The 17247-nt window shown below is 38.9% G+C and overlaps 1 protein-coding gene across 4 annotated transcripts in view; it reads left to right on the top strand.

Annotated features, from left to right (window-relative positions):
- The window catches only part of USP25 (ubiquitin specific peptidase 25), an 89157-nt gene that overhangs the window by 28771 nt on the left and 43139 nt on the right, over positions 1–17247 (top strand). For 3 of the 4 annotated variants that reach the window (XM_017807978.1, XM_017807980.1, XM_017807979.1), the window contains exons 4-5: positions 1335–1458; positions 7443–7605. In XM_017807978.1, the coding sequence (XP_017663467.1) occupies positions 1335–1458; positions 7443–7605 (287 nt within the window). Of the gene's footprint in view, positions 1–1334; positions 1459–7442; positions 7606–7941; positions 8031–17247 lie in introns of those variants that run through there. The other variant, XM_017807981.1, reaches the window with a different exon arrangement.

Raw genomic sequence — 17247 nt, 5'->3', positions numbered from 1 at the left:
CTCTACAGCAAGTCAGCCCATCCAGGAGGAAAGTCAGAAGCTAGACTGAGAAGCTCTTAGAGTACGATTGAGTTGGCCTGTGGAAAGAGAAATGCAAACAAGCCTCTCATCCCTCTTCGTGAACAACTGGTAGTTTTGAAGCTGTATCTCTTTCTCCCAGAGTCTTTCAGCTTCTAAAGGCCAAACCTCAAGCTGGAGGCAAGTCCCTTTCATAACTCTTTTGGGTAAACTTTGGCCTTGGAGGAGGGAGACTGAAATCAGCCAATGCTCTGTGTGTGTGCCTGTCTAATATTGCACTTAAAAGTCTCTTTTGCACTTCCCCTCTCTTTCTGTTTGGCTGACTTGCAAAATGAGACTTTTACCCCTTGAAATCATGATAACCAATGACCTTGGCTTTCCTGAAGGTCTTGTGCAGTTGATGGACATCACTGTTGGCTGTGCCTGATGGGGGGATGGATGACTTATGCTGTTGTGTGTTGTGGAATCCCACCTTACTTGGGAGTGGGGGTGCTGTAGTTGCCCTCAGGAAACAAGGAGATTTATGCAGGACATTAGTATTTAATTCCTTAGATAATAGGAACTGGAGAAGAAAGCAGAAATAAGGTGGTTTTCATCTTCATTACCCAGTCAGTAGCCCATCCAGCATTCTGCAGGTATCCAAGTTTGGATCCTCATTTTGTCTTCAGTATTTGTTTTCTTAGTTCTCGTGTTGAGATGGGAGAATTCCAGGAGACAGGAATTGGATTTAAATATGTTCAGAAAAGGAATGCACAGACAGGATAGAAAATAATTAGGTTGAATAATGCACTCTCCCACATGTTATGAAACCATGTGAAAGTATTTGGCTCACCCGGGCACAGAAATACTTGTAGAATTTGGGGCTGTGTTGGGAAAACTCTATATGTGTTCCTTCATGAGGAGGGAAAAACAACTATGCCCAGTTACAGTATTCTTTTTAAGGAAGGTTCTCTTCTTCATGTGTTCCCTGAAACAACTGATTACAGTGGCTGAAGTAATGCATTTAAGTGTATTGCTGCAAGAGGTCTTTCACAAACCATGGATTCCTAAAGTTGTCCCAGAGCTTTGTGAAACTTAAGAACGTTAGGAGAAAGGGAGACTTCATATCTTAGCAAGAGCAGGCTGGTGAGGCTTTTATCTGGCTTGAAGGCAGAAGGGAGCTGTTAGCAGGGTTAGTGGTTGGAAGAGTGTAGGGCCAGGAGGGATGGACTGGAATGGTGCTCAGCAATCCATGTGGGCTCTCTCTCCTCTACAGTAAGACTTACCTTTCATTCTGTTTCACTTTTAATTTTGAGAAAGATAGTTTTGCTTTTCAGATGTGATTGATCTCACTGGAGATGATAAAGATGATCTTCAGAGGGCAATTGCCTTGAGTTTGGAGGAATCAAACAGGGCATTCAGGGAGACTGGAATAACAGATGAGGAACAAGCCATTAGCAGGTAAACAACCAACTTATATAAAGCAGAAATTAAATTAAAGAGTTGGAGATTGGCCTGTATTGCTTTTTTTTAACTTTTAATTTAACAAAGAATAACTTGTTTACTTTCACTTGTGCTACTGATATGCCTGGCTTCAGGATGTTGCTTTAATGTATTGTATGTTCTACACTTGAAAATAGTCTATTATGTGTGGGCTAGAATTTAATAGTGTGTTTCATATTAATGTATATTTTTAAATATTGAGGAAGTGGATGGAGATAGAGAATATATGGTCATATTTAAATAGGACCTAAACCCAGAAGTTTCTCTTGTGTATCAGGTAAAAAGCAATGAAAACAAAATTTAATTAAGAAGCTCATAAATACTTTGTCCTGTTTTTTGCAGTGTTTATTTTACAATAACATTTACTTACCTCTGTGCTAAAGCTGAGGTTGAGGGAGGGGGTGTTAATACTATGACTTAAGTATACTAAGAGCAGCTGCTCTATTTTAGCTGATTAAGTATGTTATTAACCTATTTAACAAATAAGATTTATAAGTTTTGACTGAAGTTAACTTCTTGATTTAAAGTTTTATAAACTTTCTCAATTTGGGTGTGATAAGTGAACTTTGGATCAGATTTTATAACTTTTTCTACAGTGTATATTTTTGGTAATTTTTATATAATTATGAAATATTTGGGACTTGAACTAAGCCTGGGTGTAGGGTTATGTGGGAGGGATGTTGGTTTTTTGTCTTTTTTCCATCTGTGACTGGCTTTGGGAGGGATGTTGAGTTTTTCATTTGTGGCTAGACTTGTAGGGGAAGCAGGCAATGATTTGACCCTTGTTAGGAGGTAAAGTACTGTCTCCTTGTAAAAGGCCAGTTTTATAAAAAAATAATTTAGATGGGGCAATTAACCACAATAATTCTTTTTCTCAGTTCACTCTATCTGAAAATTCCAACTCTGAGAATATGGATATTTTATTACTTTATTTACATTATTTTACCCGTAGGTAATTTTCTTTTTCCTTTTGAAAAATATACTAATTGTGAGAGTAAACATATCCTTCCTCCCCCTGTCTGTGATAAAAGCCATCTTGTTATATAAATTTAAGATAACATATTTTAGCAGGGAAAGGTAGGGTGAGAGGGATTTATATTCTCATTAATAATTGGGAGAAGCTTCTAAGGATGGTTTTTTTTCTAAGACCTCAATATTTGTGTATATATGAGTGCTGTGGAAGTTCTGTCCAGCTCTGTTTCAGAGTTCAGCTTGTGCCTGTTCCTTTTTGAAGGACAGAATTGTCATAATTACAGAGTTATGATTTAGGCAGACACTCAGAAAGATGGACCTATTTCTGTATATGGACAATTTTCTCCCTTTTTTCTTTCCCCAAGCTTTGACTGCTTCTGCTGTGCTCACTTCTTGGGAGCCTTGAAGATTTAGGTTTTTTTCCCCCTGAAGAATTTGATTTTCACTTCTCAAACTGAAAGTGTCTTTTGTGGTTTTTGGTCCTATCTGCTTAGGCCATAACTTAGTATTATAAATACTTTCCACTTAAATTACAGTGTATATTTTTCTGACTGCAGAAAATAACAAAGTATGCCATTTTTTCTGTATGTAAAAAAGGCATGTAGACAATCTGTTCAGCTATATGCAGAGAAAATGTTGGTCTTTTGATGAAATAGAGTTGTGTATTTAAGGGCAAAATTGCACACAATAACATTTGCCAAATCAAGAGCTTGTTGCAGGCCATATCCCCCCCTTGGTACACTGTACCACATTTTCTATGCTTGCTGTAGTATTCTTTGGACCTGTTGCACAAATTCATTTCCCAAAGCTATACAAAAATAATCACTCAGAGACCCAGAGTATATCATGACATAAGAAAGGGCTTGGGACTTTTCTTGTGAATGGAGGCAGAGAAGAGTGAGAATCTTGGAGGTTTTGGCAGCCTTGAGATCAACTCAGTAATATGTCAAGAAGCACCCTGACTTGATGGCAGATTATGTCAGTGTTGAACAAATACAGGAAGTTCAGAATTCTTGAATTCTTGATCTGAACTGTTCAATCAGTTTCCTTAAGGACAGAACTTCAGTCTGTTTTCATAAATAAAATTAAAAAAAATTACTTTGTAGTTAACACCCTACAGAAGAATGTTGGCATTCCAATAGAAAGCACAGTATCTTCGCAGGACTTCTCAAAACAAAAAGTAGAACACTGTGGTTGTAAACAAGTCAAGCTGCAGCCATTTACTTTTGATTTTCTAGATTAAAAAAAAAAGCAGAAGTCAAATAGGAAGTCAATAATAAGCAAATTAAACTATGGAATTCTTTCATTTTTAAAAATGTAGGTCGTGTGCAAAATTAAATAGCCTTTGGTGTGGAGGATATTTTTTTTTTTTCCAAAGGTATTCATAGTGGTTTGGAACCTAACTTGCACAGATTTTGTTAGGGTTTCCAAGGGAGAATTAATGGAATTTCTTGACTTGTGTAATTAATGTTGTAAGGCACGTAGAATTTGTGTTCCTGAATGTAATTGCTTTGTGCTACTTAATGAGGACAGATTTGATTACTATGTAGGTAGGAGAGGAGTGCAGCTGAAATGTCCAAGTGTCCAAGCTGAACATTTTGTACATGGCACGTTTAAAGTCTTTTACTCTTCCCTCTTTAAATCTCCCATGGAAATGAGCATGATCAGTGTATTTCCTATTACGAAAAAGTTTCTCCTGTTTATATTACTTTTTGTGGCTTGAAGGAGTCTGAGGCCAGCCAGATAGGGCTTCACTGGGGAAGCCGGGGAGATACGGCTGAAAGGAGGAATTAGCTGGCCTGTGTTGAGCCTGGGGTAGTATCCACATAAAAGTGAGAGCCCATGCTGTCAGTGCACAAGGATGGGATGTGCACAGCCCGTAGGCTTTTTTTTTTTCTTTTTAATCACGGTCACTGAAACTGCTGAGGACTCTGTACTGTGGTTTTTGTGTGTAGATCCAAGGTGAGCCTGAGGAGGGTTGTAGAGTCAGGGGTATTCCTGCATGTCCAGCTGTAGGACAGTCACAGTACAAAGACCTTTCCTTGTTCTTTTAGCTGAGTAACCCAACAGATTGGGTTTTCCTGCAGCATGTTGAGTGGGATTCCTCAGAGTGGTCTGACTGAACCGTTGTGCCGTGGACTGGCTTTGCCCGAGGGTTGTTGCTTTGTCTGGTGAGCCCTGTGCAGCTCTCCAAAGCTGCTTGGCTATGCCCAGCTTGTTACAGAGAGAAATAAAACACTGCTTTCGAGTCGAATGCCAAGCCTGGCATTAACTAAGCCCTCGCTACAGCATTTCCCTCCAAACACGATTCCAGCGCTCGGAGGTTGGGGAGCCCTGGGTCCCGTGAGGCCGGAGAGATGCCAAACCCTGCACGTCGCTTATGGCTGCGGGCTGGCAGCTGCTGCTGTCATCCCCAAGGGTCCCAAAGTCGGGGTTCAGCTCTGTCATCAGAATTGCTAAATCCTTGTGCTAACTCTCTGGAAGGATGCTCATTTTGTTCAGAGCTGTGTGTGAGTAAGATTCCTTATCCAGGTAGCCTCCCTGTTTGAATGTAATACAGTGAACATTATAGTATAAGAGATACTCACTATGGTAAATACATTCATTTATGTAACTTCTGAGCTGATCATTAGGTTCCTATTTACTGTGCTTGCTACACTTTATTTCACTTTTTACTTTTTATTTCATTGCATCACAGCTTTAATGAAAATGAATTTGGCACGTAGAATGTGCAGCTATTCCACGTGCTCTCTGAGGACAGATAATCTTAAAAGTAAAATTAAGGAAAAAATATCAGGAAGCTTTGAGAATCAAATGCTTTATTTGATACATGGAAACAGATTTGAGGTGGAGCTAGAGATGAGGAAATCCCTTACCTGCTAAAGAAACACAAAATCAAGGAAGACATTTTAGTAGGTAATTAAGCTGATGAATGGTAATACCCTTGGGATCAGTGAACTGTTTCAGTTTTAGAATACTTATTTTTCTGACAATCTTGAAATATCTTGAAATACTCTTGAGGTTGGGGATGGGAGGAAGGAAGTTTGTTTCCCTGAAACACAAGTAGTGTGGAGTAGGTATGGTAGTCCTGTTACAACATCATTCTAAATTTATTCCAGTCTGTCAATCTTCCTGTCAGTTTTAAAGTTCCCTTCAATTTATTTTAAACAAGATTTTTAGTAGTTCTACCTGCATGGGAAATTATTTTAACTATGTATGACTTTTTTTTTGATTGATTTTTTAATGTCCCCATTGAATAACTTTTGCTCTCAAAGCAGAGATACACTGGTCATCTAAAACTTTTAAAGAATTGTATTGGTGAGAAGAGAAATAAATTTGACTGGTTTTTTTACATTTGGGGGTTTGCTTATGAGATAATATTATTGTAAACGACTTTGAGAATCATCAACTATTGAAGAGTTCCATCCCTGTGCGTTGTTTGAAGAGGTGTCAGAGCAGAAGGTCTTAGAGGATTATAAGCCTGTCCTTTCAGTGCTGTTAACAAAGTTATGTGTCAAAAAATAAATGTTAGAAACTGATTAGTCCTTAGGAAATTACCAGTTTTAGGTTTTTCCTGAGATACATTGGTACAAAAGTGGTATTTGCACTAAACAGTCTCTCAAATTCAGAATGCTGCTTTTATTCTATTTTATTTCAAAATAAGTAGCAATAAGAATTAGTACATCCCCCAGAGCAGTTACCTACAGTAAATTTGTATGGTGCTCTGTAGTTCTTGCTAACATACCTTTTCTTTCTTTGACAGGAACATAGCTTGAAACAGAAATGTAGATAGGAAACTGAGGGATTACATTGTGTGTGTGTCCCTGTTTCTTTTTTTTTTTCCCCCTACACTTTTCAAACATTGTCCTTAAGGAACTCCGTTTACATAGCAGACTAAACCTGCTTTTCTTTGGTGTTTACTGAGTCTAGAACTGAAGGGGTGCAATCCTTCACACTGCTCAGACTGCTTAGATGCTTGTCATGCAGCTCCTGGAATTCTGTGCCTGGCAAATGCAGCAGCTGGAGAGCAGCTCAACCTTTTTTTATGACAGTTGGACTGGATGGCTGGGGACAGTGACCACTGTGTCAGTAGTGCACATGCCAGGCAACTCTGCTTATGAGTTAGAGTCACTGCTACATGACCTGAATATATCCATGTCCATCTTTCTATTTAGAATATGCCTACCACAAATTACCCTTAAGGTGTGCTTTGTCACCACACTAAGCATATGTGCTGATACAGAAATATTGTGTTGAGTGAAGCTTAAGAGCTTCACACCCATCAGATCTTACTGCCATGTGAAATATGGATATTCAGCATAAATCACTTAGGAACAGTTTCCTGCAAAGAGTGTGGTCATTGAAGCATACAGTTAACTTGTTGGGTGGCATTTTGAAAAATGGGGGGAGATGTCTTTCCATGGCTCATAAAGTAATTGCTTGCTATGTAAAGTGATTAACACAGTTGCATAAGTTGCAAAAATGGAAACTAAGAAACTGTTTTCATTTTTGAAAGTTGCCTAGCCAGCTTTGGCTTCCTGTCAGTAAAAGAAAGATTGGTGACTTTGTGCTTTGCATAGCGATAAAAGCGTTTGTAGATGAAAGCACTACACTATTAGTGCTGCCTAAAATTTGTCCATACTGTTGGAATCTGGTCCTTAAATAATTGATGACTTGCAGACATGGCACTTGTATCTTGAGCTCTCACAGGAGATTCATGCACTCACTGATACCATTTTGCAAAAGGTAATGGAATTACTGTAACATAGATAAAAATAAAATAGCATCTTACTTTTAAAGGCATATTATTGTATATAAGTTTAAAACCAGGCTCAGCAACAATAAGTGAATGATGTTATTAACATGTCTGTATTAGTAGTTGAAGGTATTTTAGTACATGGTAGGTTTTTTGGGGTTTGTACTGGTTTTTGCTTTTTTCTCACATTTTTCCCTCCCTTCTGTTCCCAAAGAGTTCTAGAAGCCAGTATTGCAGAAAATAAAGCAAGTTTAAAGAGGACGCATCCAGAGGTATGGAGTGACTCTCCAAACCCTTATGATCGGAAGCGGCAAGACAACTGTCCAGTAGGATTAAAGAATGTTGGCAACACGTGCTGGTTTAGTGCTGTCATTCAGGTAAGCACCCCCCTCAGTTAGCTGTGTGTACCCTTCATTGTATCTGTTGTGAGGTGAGTTAGCTTATTTTATGTGAATAACTCAAAATACCTGTTTTTCCTGGGAAGTTTAGGCCACTGCATGAGATGTTTTCGAGCATTACTTATTTATTGCATCTCTTAACGTGTTCATCCATAAGTCTGATTGAAGTGTAGAAAGTACTGGTAGCATAACTAAGTGAAGCTTCAAAATGTTTCTCATTAAGAAGTTGTGGAAGACAAGGAGTTGAGTCTCTGAAGATCCTGGGCGTCTGCAGCTCATACTGACATCAGTGACAATTGTGGATGCCTAAAAACATGTGAAAATTGGATTACAGATGAGGATCCGACTTTTTATATTAAAAGGAGCGCATGCAAATGTCTGAAAGGGGGTGGCTGACAATGGAGGTAGGTGGAGGAAATGAGACACCCTCAATCATGGAGTGCTTACTAGAATAGCTGCAAGGGGATGGATAGCTGGGTAGGGTAAAAGAAGGAACAACTGATAAAGAAGGAAACCTGAAAAAGAGGAAAGGGAAGGTCTGATACAGCTGCAGGTGTTTGGTTTGGGTTGTTTTACCTAATACAGCCAATGTGTGTGTCTGTTTTTGTGTATATGTAGCTTAAATAAAAGCTAGCTTTTTTGTTTTTTAAGACAGGGTAAATAGGGAAATAAGTACAGATACTGCAACTTGTCTAGTGAAAGCTAATGTTCTTATATCAATAGTTCATGTACGTAAACTTTATGAATCCATCTTTTAGGAGATTTTCTTTTAGAAGTGATTGCTAAATCTATATATGTTTTTGTAAATGATCTGTAGATCTACTGAAAAGTACTCCAGTGCACAGAAAACTGTATGTGAAACTGTAATACAATAGGGGGAAATTTATTTTTAGTGTACAAGAAGTGAGTTTGGCATATTGTAACTTTTCATAGTCTGACATTTTGAGAGGAAGCAAATAAAATATTTAATACCCATTTTTAACAAATTACTGTCAGGCTGATGCACTTTTAGATAAACTAATACTGTTGCTTTCATACTGATGGCTGTTGTACTTCAGGCTGAGTCCATTTAGATCAATGTTCTGCTTAGCAATTTCCACAAATGGATATGTACAGAGGAGCACAGTTTGCATGATACTGCTCTGGTAAAACACTCCTGAGCCTCCAACTAATTTCACCTTGGAGGAGTTTCTTAACCCTTTGCAATTTGTTTAGTAAAATCCCAGTGGGCCTGTGTTGTATGTACTTGTCTTTCTTGAACCTTGCCAACTTCTTGCACCCACAGGGTCCTTTGAGTAGGATTTCCATAGTTGTGCTCTGTATTGCATGAAGAACTGCCATGGTTTTGTTTGTTTTTTGAACCTGGTTCCCACTAACTTTGTCTGGTGGCCTCCATGTCTCCTAGTGGAGAGTTTAGAAGTTGATTGCTGTTACAGTTCTGTGGGCTGCTGTCCTGCTCTCTTTTAACACCTTTATTTCCAGGCTGGCTGCTGAGTTGCAGCCTGTACAGAATCTGTTCTAACCTCTCATCCAGTTTGTTGCTGTTCTCTGGATCTTTCCTGCTCTAGTAACATTTTAGCTGGGGAACCAGGAAAGTTCTTAAGGTGTGAGTGGACTATGAATTTGAGGTGGTGATAAAGGCTCTTCAGGAAAGACAAGTAAGGACAACAAGGAAAAGTGTTTCTTTCCTTGTGAAGGAATAGCTCGAATGTGTGTGATACTTGTGTGGGACAAAGATGACAGTTTAAGATAAGAGTTTATGGATCAGGTTCAGAGGAGGGGCTGGTAAAGGTACCACCTTGATTAGTCTATTACAGACTACCCTCCTCAGGATGAGGATGTGGACAAAGCCTTCTTTAGAGGCAAAGAAGTCTGGATTACTGTAGTTCCCCTGGGGAGCTTTAATAAGCATCCTGAGTCTTGCTGGGTCCACCATAACAGCACACAATTAAACCAGATTTCTGGAGAGTATGAGGGACAACTTCTTGACATGAGCACTGGTGGGCCAGCTAGGGGTGATGCGCAGCTGAATCTACTGTGGGAAAACTGGAGATGTAGTAATGTGGATACTCTTGATTGCAATGACCATGAAATAGTAGAGTTCAAGATCCTGATGGGAGCAAGGAAGGAGTAGCAGACCCTGGATTTCAGGCGAGCAGACTTTGTCTTCTTCAGGAAGTTGGTATCTGGGATTCCATAGCAGGCAGCTTGGAAGGGCAGATTTGCTCAGGAAGGCTGAGAGCATCCCCTGACTGCCAGAAGGGTCCATTCTGCTCTCAGGGAGCTCGTGGCCAAGCCCCAGTGCAAGCAGGCGGTGTGCTGGATCTGGAAGCAGAAATGGGCTACTGAGGAGGAGATTGGAAATGCTGTCCAGGCATGCAGGGATTGGTGTTAGGAAAGTGGAAGTTATCTTAGAGTTGATGCCTCAAAGGATGTCTAGGGTTACAAGAAAAGGTTCTTGATGGTATGCTGATCATAGAAAGCCAAGTAAGGAGAACGTGGTTGTGCTGCTGAATAGAGCAGGTGAGGTACTCAGTGCCTTGCTTGGCCTTAGTCTTCACCAGTGAAGTCTCCAAGACCATTGTGCATAGTTGGGAGAACTCTGATGAAGGGTTAAGGATTTGAGTCAGAGATTACTCGAGGAAACTTCACCCATAATAAGTCCAGGACCCACTGAGCTACATCCAGGGGTGCTGAGAGAAAGTGGGGAAAAGTCTTAGGAGAGCAACTCTCTCTCTCATGTCTGAGAGGTCATGGAGAATCAAAGATGTTTCTGATTAACTGGAGCCAGGCTTTTTACAGCAGTGCATATTGTGTGGATGAGAGGCAACGCAAGTGACTGAGATAAGAAAGATTCAGCCTGGAAATAAGGCATGTTTTTCCATGAGGACTGGCAGGCAGTGGTGGTTGCCCAGAGAGGCTGTTGCAGGGTCTGTCAAACCTTGAAGGCTTTTAAGATGCCTGAAAAAAAAGCCCTGAGTAGCCTGGTCTGATCTCCTAGGTGACCTCCTGTGAGGTCAGGCAGGAGGCTTGACAAGAGGCTTCCATCGTTCTCTTTTGACCTGAATTACCTTATGATTATATAGTCATGTTTTCTGTTCCATTCTGTCTTCTTAATTATTTTATTCTGCTTTTAACTGTTATTCTACTTCATCTGTGGAACTGATACTTTCATGGAACGATCTGCCATAAATTCCAAGTTTTGAATAATGCTAGTTAGCACATCATTTTCTGTAAATTTTAGGGTTACTTTGCACCACCTACCTCACTGTACACTTATCAGTGTTGAATTTGGCTTTCTTGTTATATAGATACTCAGTCTTATACGACCTGTCTGTCAGTTCATCTTTGCCAGCTCTTGTTTTTACAACATTGTGTATTTCTGTACTGAGCAAACGTGGTCAAAACTTGCTCTCCTTTCTAGATCACTTCTGAATTTTGCTTACCAGTGCAGTCTTGGTGAATGTGCACTAACCTCCCCTCAGGCTGGAACAGATGCCCTCTTTTTCTTTTGGAAGGCACATAGGTTGGATTAGTATTATCTGTGTACTGTTTGACTTCTTGGAGGTTTTTGGTTTTGTTTGTGGTGGCTCTTTTTGTTTGGTTTGTTTGTTTTGGTTTCTTAATGGGAAGGATTTACTTACTTGCAGGTTACCTGTATTTAATGCTGTAGATAATGAAATGGAAAGACTTCTTTATTTGTTCTATTACTTCCCTTCCCACTGAGGTTTTTCTGTTCTTAGACCTCTTTCCTTTCAGCATCTAGTAATCTAACTGATATTTGAATTTTCTGTTTTCCTAGAGATCTTTTTGTTTCCCTTGATCATCTCTCTTTCTTTCTTTATTCTGTCACATGCATAGCTCTTTTTGCAATAGCAGAAACATTGTCTTAGTGTTAATAAAAAGAAACATATTATTTCCATAAAGATCTCCATGGACCTAATATGACTTGGTGTTTTACTTTCTCTGTTGTGCAGTCAGATTTTACATTCCATAGTAGTCCCAAATCTCAAGATGACTGATTTTATGTGTGTGTGCGTTTCTGTGAAAGACATTTATACACAGGAAACTGCAAATGTTTAAATAAATGTTTTCATGGAAACTTGAATTTTTAAGTCATGAACCACAGAGATAAGAACAGAGGCCAGAGAATGTAAAAACCTATGCTAGACCTATGATCTCATGTTATTTATACCCAGCCTGCAACTTTATACCTTGAAAACAGATTATAAAGAGACCTAGCTAGTGCTTATGGTCACGAGCCATACTATGTGAAAGTATGTGGTGTCTGGAATTATGATGGTTTGATCCTAAAAGATAGTGAAATGTCTGGATTTACATCTATGGGATATAATTGAAGTAAACCATTGAAAGATTTATAACTTCAGTTGGTTGAAAAATTAGGTTATTAATATTGTCTATCAGCCAGGAAGATTTATGTTTCAAACAGCCATCCCAGGAAATTTAATGCATGTTAATTTAGAACATTAGCTAATACCATATTTATTTATCCACAGGGCAGATTGATTACTTGGGTTTCATTGACTATGTAGGAGTACTTTCTTGCTTTCATTGGGAGTCTTTTGAAACCTGACACATCACATAGGTCAACAATATCTAAATGTTAACTACTGTCAGTCACAATGATATATTGTGTAATATAACCTAAAACTAAATTGCAAAGTAAGAAAAATCTTCCTTCTATTTAAGGGGTGCTTGTTAAGGGAAAAAAAAGATTTTGACATTTTGACAGTTTCCTTATACAGTGAAGGCTGTTTTTTATAGTCACCAATTAACTGACTTAGTCAAATTCAGTCATGAATGGTTTGTTGCATTTGCTTTACGAGCATGAAATTCCTTAATAGACGTTTGCAGTGAGTGACGGCAAATCCTAACGAGATTCAAACATAGCTGGAAGTACTGCTTTTTAACCTGTATTTATTTGTGCCATAGAGTAATTTACATATGTGGAAGTCATCCTCTTCTGCAGAGGAACCAGGGAGTCTCTCTTCAGACACCTCCAAAACAAAGTTTTGCTTTCAACAGTTATATTCAGTGTTACTAGAATGAACAGGAACATTTTTTCCACAGTGTAACTTCTAAAAATCTGCCCTGCTGTTGAAGACTATTGACTTGATAATAACTTGTATTTAAAATTGAGTCCCCAAGACAATATGTCAAAGCAAAACTGTATTAAAGGGTGCTTGTTTCTTCCTTACCGACCAAGAAATGAATCAAGTTCCTCAATGAGTTTTCTTCCTCCTCTTGAACTTGTAATAAACCTATGTTTTTGACAGGAGTTCACCCGTGCATGCTTTTGCTATAAAAGTTAATCTAACTAAACAGTAGAAGGGCCCAAAGGACCCCTAAATCTTAAGGTTTTAGAATATTTCTAGAAGGTTGTTTGTGTGTTGTTTGTTGTTTTTTTTTTTAATTTTAATTCTGATTATTGTAACTGCATATGTCTGCTCTTGAAATAGAACTTCAGATGCCAAGTTCTTTAAAGAAACAAACCACAAATGTAGCTCTGTTTTTACTTTTTTTGCAGTAGATTTTAGTGGCTCCCTTGTGAAAAGGTAACTTCACGGTTTTTCTTGGCTATAAGAGTTTATAGTCTGAAAATGGCCTATAAATAATACAGTTATGGAGCCTGTGAAGCAGCTCCTTTGTGTCATGCTTAGCATGAGTTAAGTGTTTGCAGGACACAGGATGTAGAAGGTGGGTAAGTCACAGGACACGGATGTGCTGTTGGAATCATGTCTTAGGCTTGCTGCCTGTACAAGTTGTCTCCCAGATGTTTTGCTTTAAGACATTGCACAATACTAACTTTCTCTTTTGGAGTCCCAAAACAGGGTTTTGGTTGTGTGTGAGAAATAATGCAGGGCTTGCTCCTTGATAAAGGTGTCACGGGAAATGCCGAGTAGTTGGTTGTTTAGTGACTGTTATCCACTCAGTGTGGCAAGACAGATTTTTGATGGAAGGAAGAAAGTGTGTGGGGAATCAATGAAAATTGTACTGTTACTGTTGCTCTGTTTCCCTTCCCCCAGTCCCATGCCTAAAGCACTAAGTGCAGTGTTTTCCTGGGTCTCATGATTTCCAGAGGGCCTATCTGGACTGTAGCCATTCCCTTTACCAAATGAGGTATCCCAACAGGACAGCTGGGATTTGGCATCTCCACACTCTTTTCTCTGGGATTCTGTCAGGGTCTGGTTAGTCATCCAAAAATGAGACTTTTTTTTCTTCCACAAAAGTACATAGATTGCAGAACAAAGAATTAACAAACTAGTGTCTTACAAATCTCCATGGTTGCTCTTTGACTTTCATTTTCAGGGTCCCTACCACTGCTTCCAGCATTTTCGTCTGTTGCATTGTGTTTGGGAACAGCCTTCTTGCTTTCCTGATGTCAATATATGTGGGTTAGGATCTCCTTCTAGTTCTGGGAAGAAGTAAGGCAGCTTGATGGGTGAGAATCAAGCCAGTATTTTCTTCCCAGCGGGTGGCTCAGCTATTGTTCTTACCATCTTTGAAGCAGCCTCCCACAAGTATCTAACTTTTACATTAGTTTATGTTTCTTATTTGTCATGATGAATGGAAAGGATTGTGATGGATGATGTGGGAATGCATTAACACCAAAAATCCTAGGATTACATAATAAAATTTGCATATATACATGTATATATACACACACACACATACACACTGTACGACTCCCTTGCTTCCCTGAGCATAAACTGGAAGGTTGCATATTGAAAACATCCAGTGCTCAACCTCTGGGTTTAAATGGTCATTGATGGAATATTTTCTTTCCACTGTTTTCACTGTGGAATAGCCTGGGGCAGGTGTTGGTGAGGGATACATGATATAAACTGTTCTGTAGAGGAATAATAATGTTGGAAATCTAGTTTCTTGCTTCCTATCCCTCTGTCGCTCCCTCTGTTTCCCTGTAAAGATTGACTTGTCGCTTCCAAGTTCAGTCATCCTATAATATTTACCTACAGGATATTCCTTTTACTGTTTTTTTTTCTTCTGTGGTCCTCAGTTCCCTCAGGTTGCTTGTGTGATTTTCAAACTTTTACCTTATATTTAGTGATACCTAATGTTGCAGAAGTTTCTGTTGTGAGGGTTTGGAAAGCTTTAGTGGATGATGGCTTTAGCTTTGGCTCATAAATAGGTGCTCATTTAAGTAAAATAAAAGATACAGGATAAGTATTTGGTTGCAGTCCTATGTGCAGTTCCTAGATGTAGAAGGGCATTGCATTGTTTAGGTGTGTTGTTGAAGTTTATATCACATATTTCATCTATGCAAGAAGTTAAAAATTGTAACCATGTAGGGAAATGTTGGCTGTTATTTTATGTCCTAACAGATTTGGTTTTTTTTGCTTTGACCCATATAATAGAGGAGTGGTTGAATGGCATTTTTAGTATGTGCCAAGACACAAGCATAAAGTGAATTCTTCTGGACACATATCATACTTAGCTGTCTTCTGAATTGCAGTAATGTTCTGAGTTAGTTGCTATAAACAAGTAAATGTTCTCTAAATGCAGGCTGGTAATACCATGGTGAGATGTTTGTTTAAAGTGTTGACTTAACCCAAGTCTGCTAGCAGTCTTAAGTTAGTTTGACTTTCTAGATCAAACAGTATGCAAGCTGTTTTCCATCTTCTTCCATGTTGCACCTCAGCCTTTTGGAAACGCAAAACACGACCGCTTAAAACTGCTTTTTATACCTTGGTTATCAACAGTTTGGAATGCTGATTGGTTGTCTGTTTATAAATAAAACTGTCCTTTTAGGGGTACTTTCCAAAGCTTTTGAGATATGGGATGGAATCTCTCTGACTTTGAAATAGCTGAATGTTTCACTGATTGCTGCCACTGTACATGTGGGGTTGTTCTGCTGAAGTTCAGCCATGAGACTGTTGTATCTGTCTGTAGGAGTTTTTGTTTCAGAGAGGCAGAGAGAAAAAAAACCCTCCTCCTATGCTTTTGCAGTGAAGTTTGAACAGGAACCTGCTCAAATCTCAGCTTCAAAGCTTCTTTCCTCACTTCCCTTCTGTCTTCCTTATATGCAGTTTTCTAAAGAATGCCAGAAAGCCTTTGGACTGTGCCAAAACCTCAGTATATGTAAAGAAGCACTATTATGAATATGTTTTGGGTTACTTCCTAATTTTCTTAATGCCTGTCATTAGTCTCTATTCTGGAAACAGGATTTACCACTTAACAGGAAAAAGAGACACACAAGTGGAGTAGAAGGCAGCCCTGGTGTGAGTTGTAAGGAGAAGCAGGGCAGGCAGTAAACAACCACTTCATGGACTTTGTTGTGAGAAAAGTAAGTTCAAGAATATAAACCAAAAGGGAAAAGGTAGATTAATAAATAGAAAAAGTGGGGAAGGCCTTAAGGGGAGAGAGAAGTGATTCTACCAAATTTGAATCATAGAATGTCCTGGGTTGGAAGGGACCTTAAGGATCGTCTAGGTTGCTCCAGCCAACCTGGCCTTAAACACTTCCAGGGATGGGGCAGCCACAGCTTCTCTGGGCAACCTGTGCCAGTGCCTCACAGTAAAGAATTTTTTCCTAACTTCTAATCTAAACCCACGCTCTTTCAGTTTGAAGCCATTCCCCCTTGTCCTGTCACTCCAGGCCCTTGTAAACAGTCTCCTTCCATCTTTCCTGTAGGCTGCCTTCAGGTACTGGAAGGCCACAATTAGGTCACCCTGAAGACATCTTTTTTCTAGGCTGAACAATTCCAGTTCTCTCAGGATGTAGGGATATAGAGTCCAAACTACTTGAAAGTTGGAGAGAATGAGACTTAGTTGGCCACTTTTTTTCAATATGGAGCTTTGGACACTAATATTCAATTTGAGGCATTTCTTTGATATAGATTATTACCATGAATAAAAAGTTAACTCCAATAATGCCCAATCTACCTCACTAAAACTAGCTCTATATACCATAAACAACTGAAATTGTTTATAAAGTGAGGTGAGAACATAAATCTCATTTTTCATGTTGGCAGAGGCAAACTATTCCAAATAATATATTTTGACATAGAGCCCTATTTTTGCTTTTTATTTTTAGGACTTAATTAAGGTTGCTCTCTGCTTGCTATACAGAATGAAGGTACTAGAATGTGGTCTAGAATAAATGTCAAATTGGAAATGCCTAAAATGTCCCAGATGACTAAACAAGGCAAATGGGTGTTGTGATGTGTTAATGCATAGGTAAGCTTTCAAATTAAACAAGATCATGTTTTAGCTAAATGCCAGTACCTGAAGGAATTCATTTAGGAGCTCTGTAGCAATACATACTTCTCTTTTTCCCTGCCAAAGAGTTGCTTTTCAAGCTCTCCTAGTAATATATATTTAGTTTTTGTTTTTTTTCCTTCTGTCCTTTCTTCCTTCTGTCCTTCCAAGCTTAACCTTTGTGAATTGAATGGGAAGCTGTCTATGTTCATGGTATTATGAACTTAAGGTTTTCATGTAAACCTGTATAAAGGTGATCCCTATTAAAAATTCTCTAGTTCGTGTGCAAAATTTTTTGTCTTTTTTTTTTCTCGTTCCCAATGCTGGGAAGAAAAAAACAAAAAGTTTTCATCAGTTTGTTGGTGAAACAGCTGCTTTTAGT

Source organism: Lepidothrix coronata, unplaced genomic scaffold, assembly GCF_001604755.1.
Source record: "Lepidothrix coronata isolate B3197 unplaced genomic scaffold, Lepidothrix_coronata-1.0 Scaffold21, whole genome shotgun sequence".
Classification (NCBI taxonomy): Eukaryota; Metazoa; Chordata; class Aves; order Passeriformes; family Pipridae; genus Lepidothrix; species Lepidothrix coronata.
The sequence above is the reverse complement of the archived record's forward strand: the minus strand, read 5'-3'. Positions and strand labels throughout refer to the sequence as shown.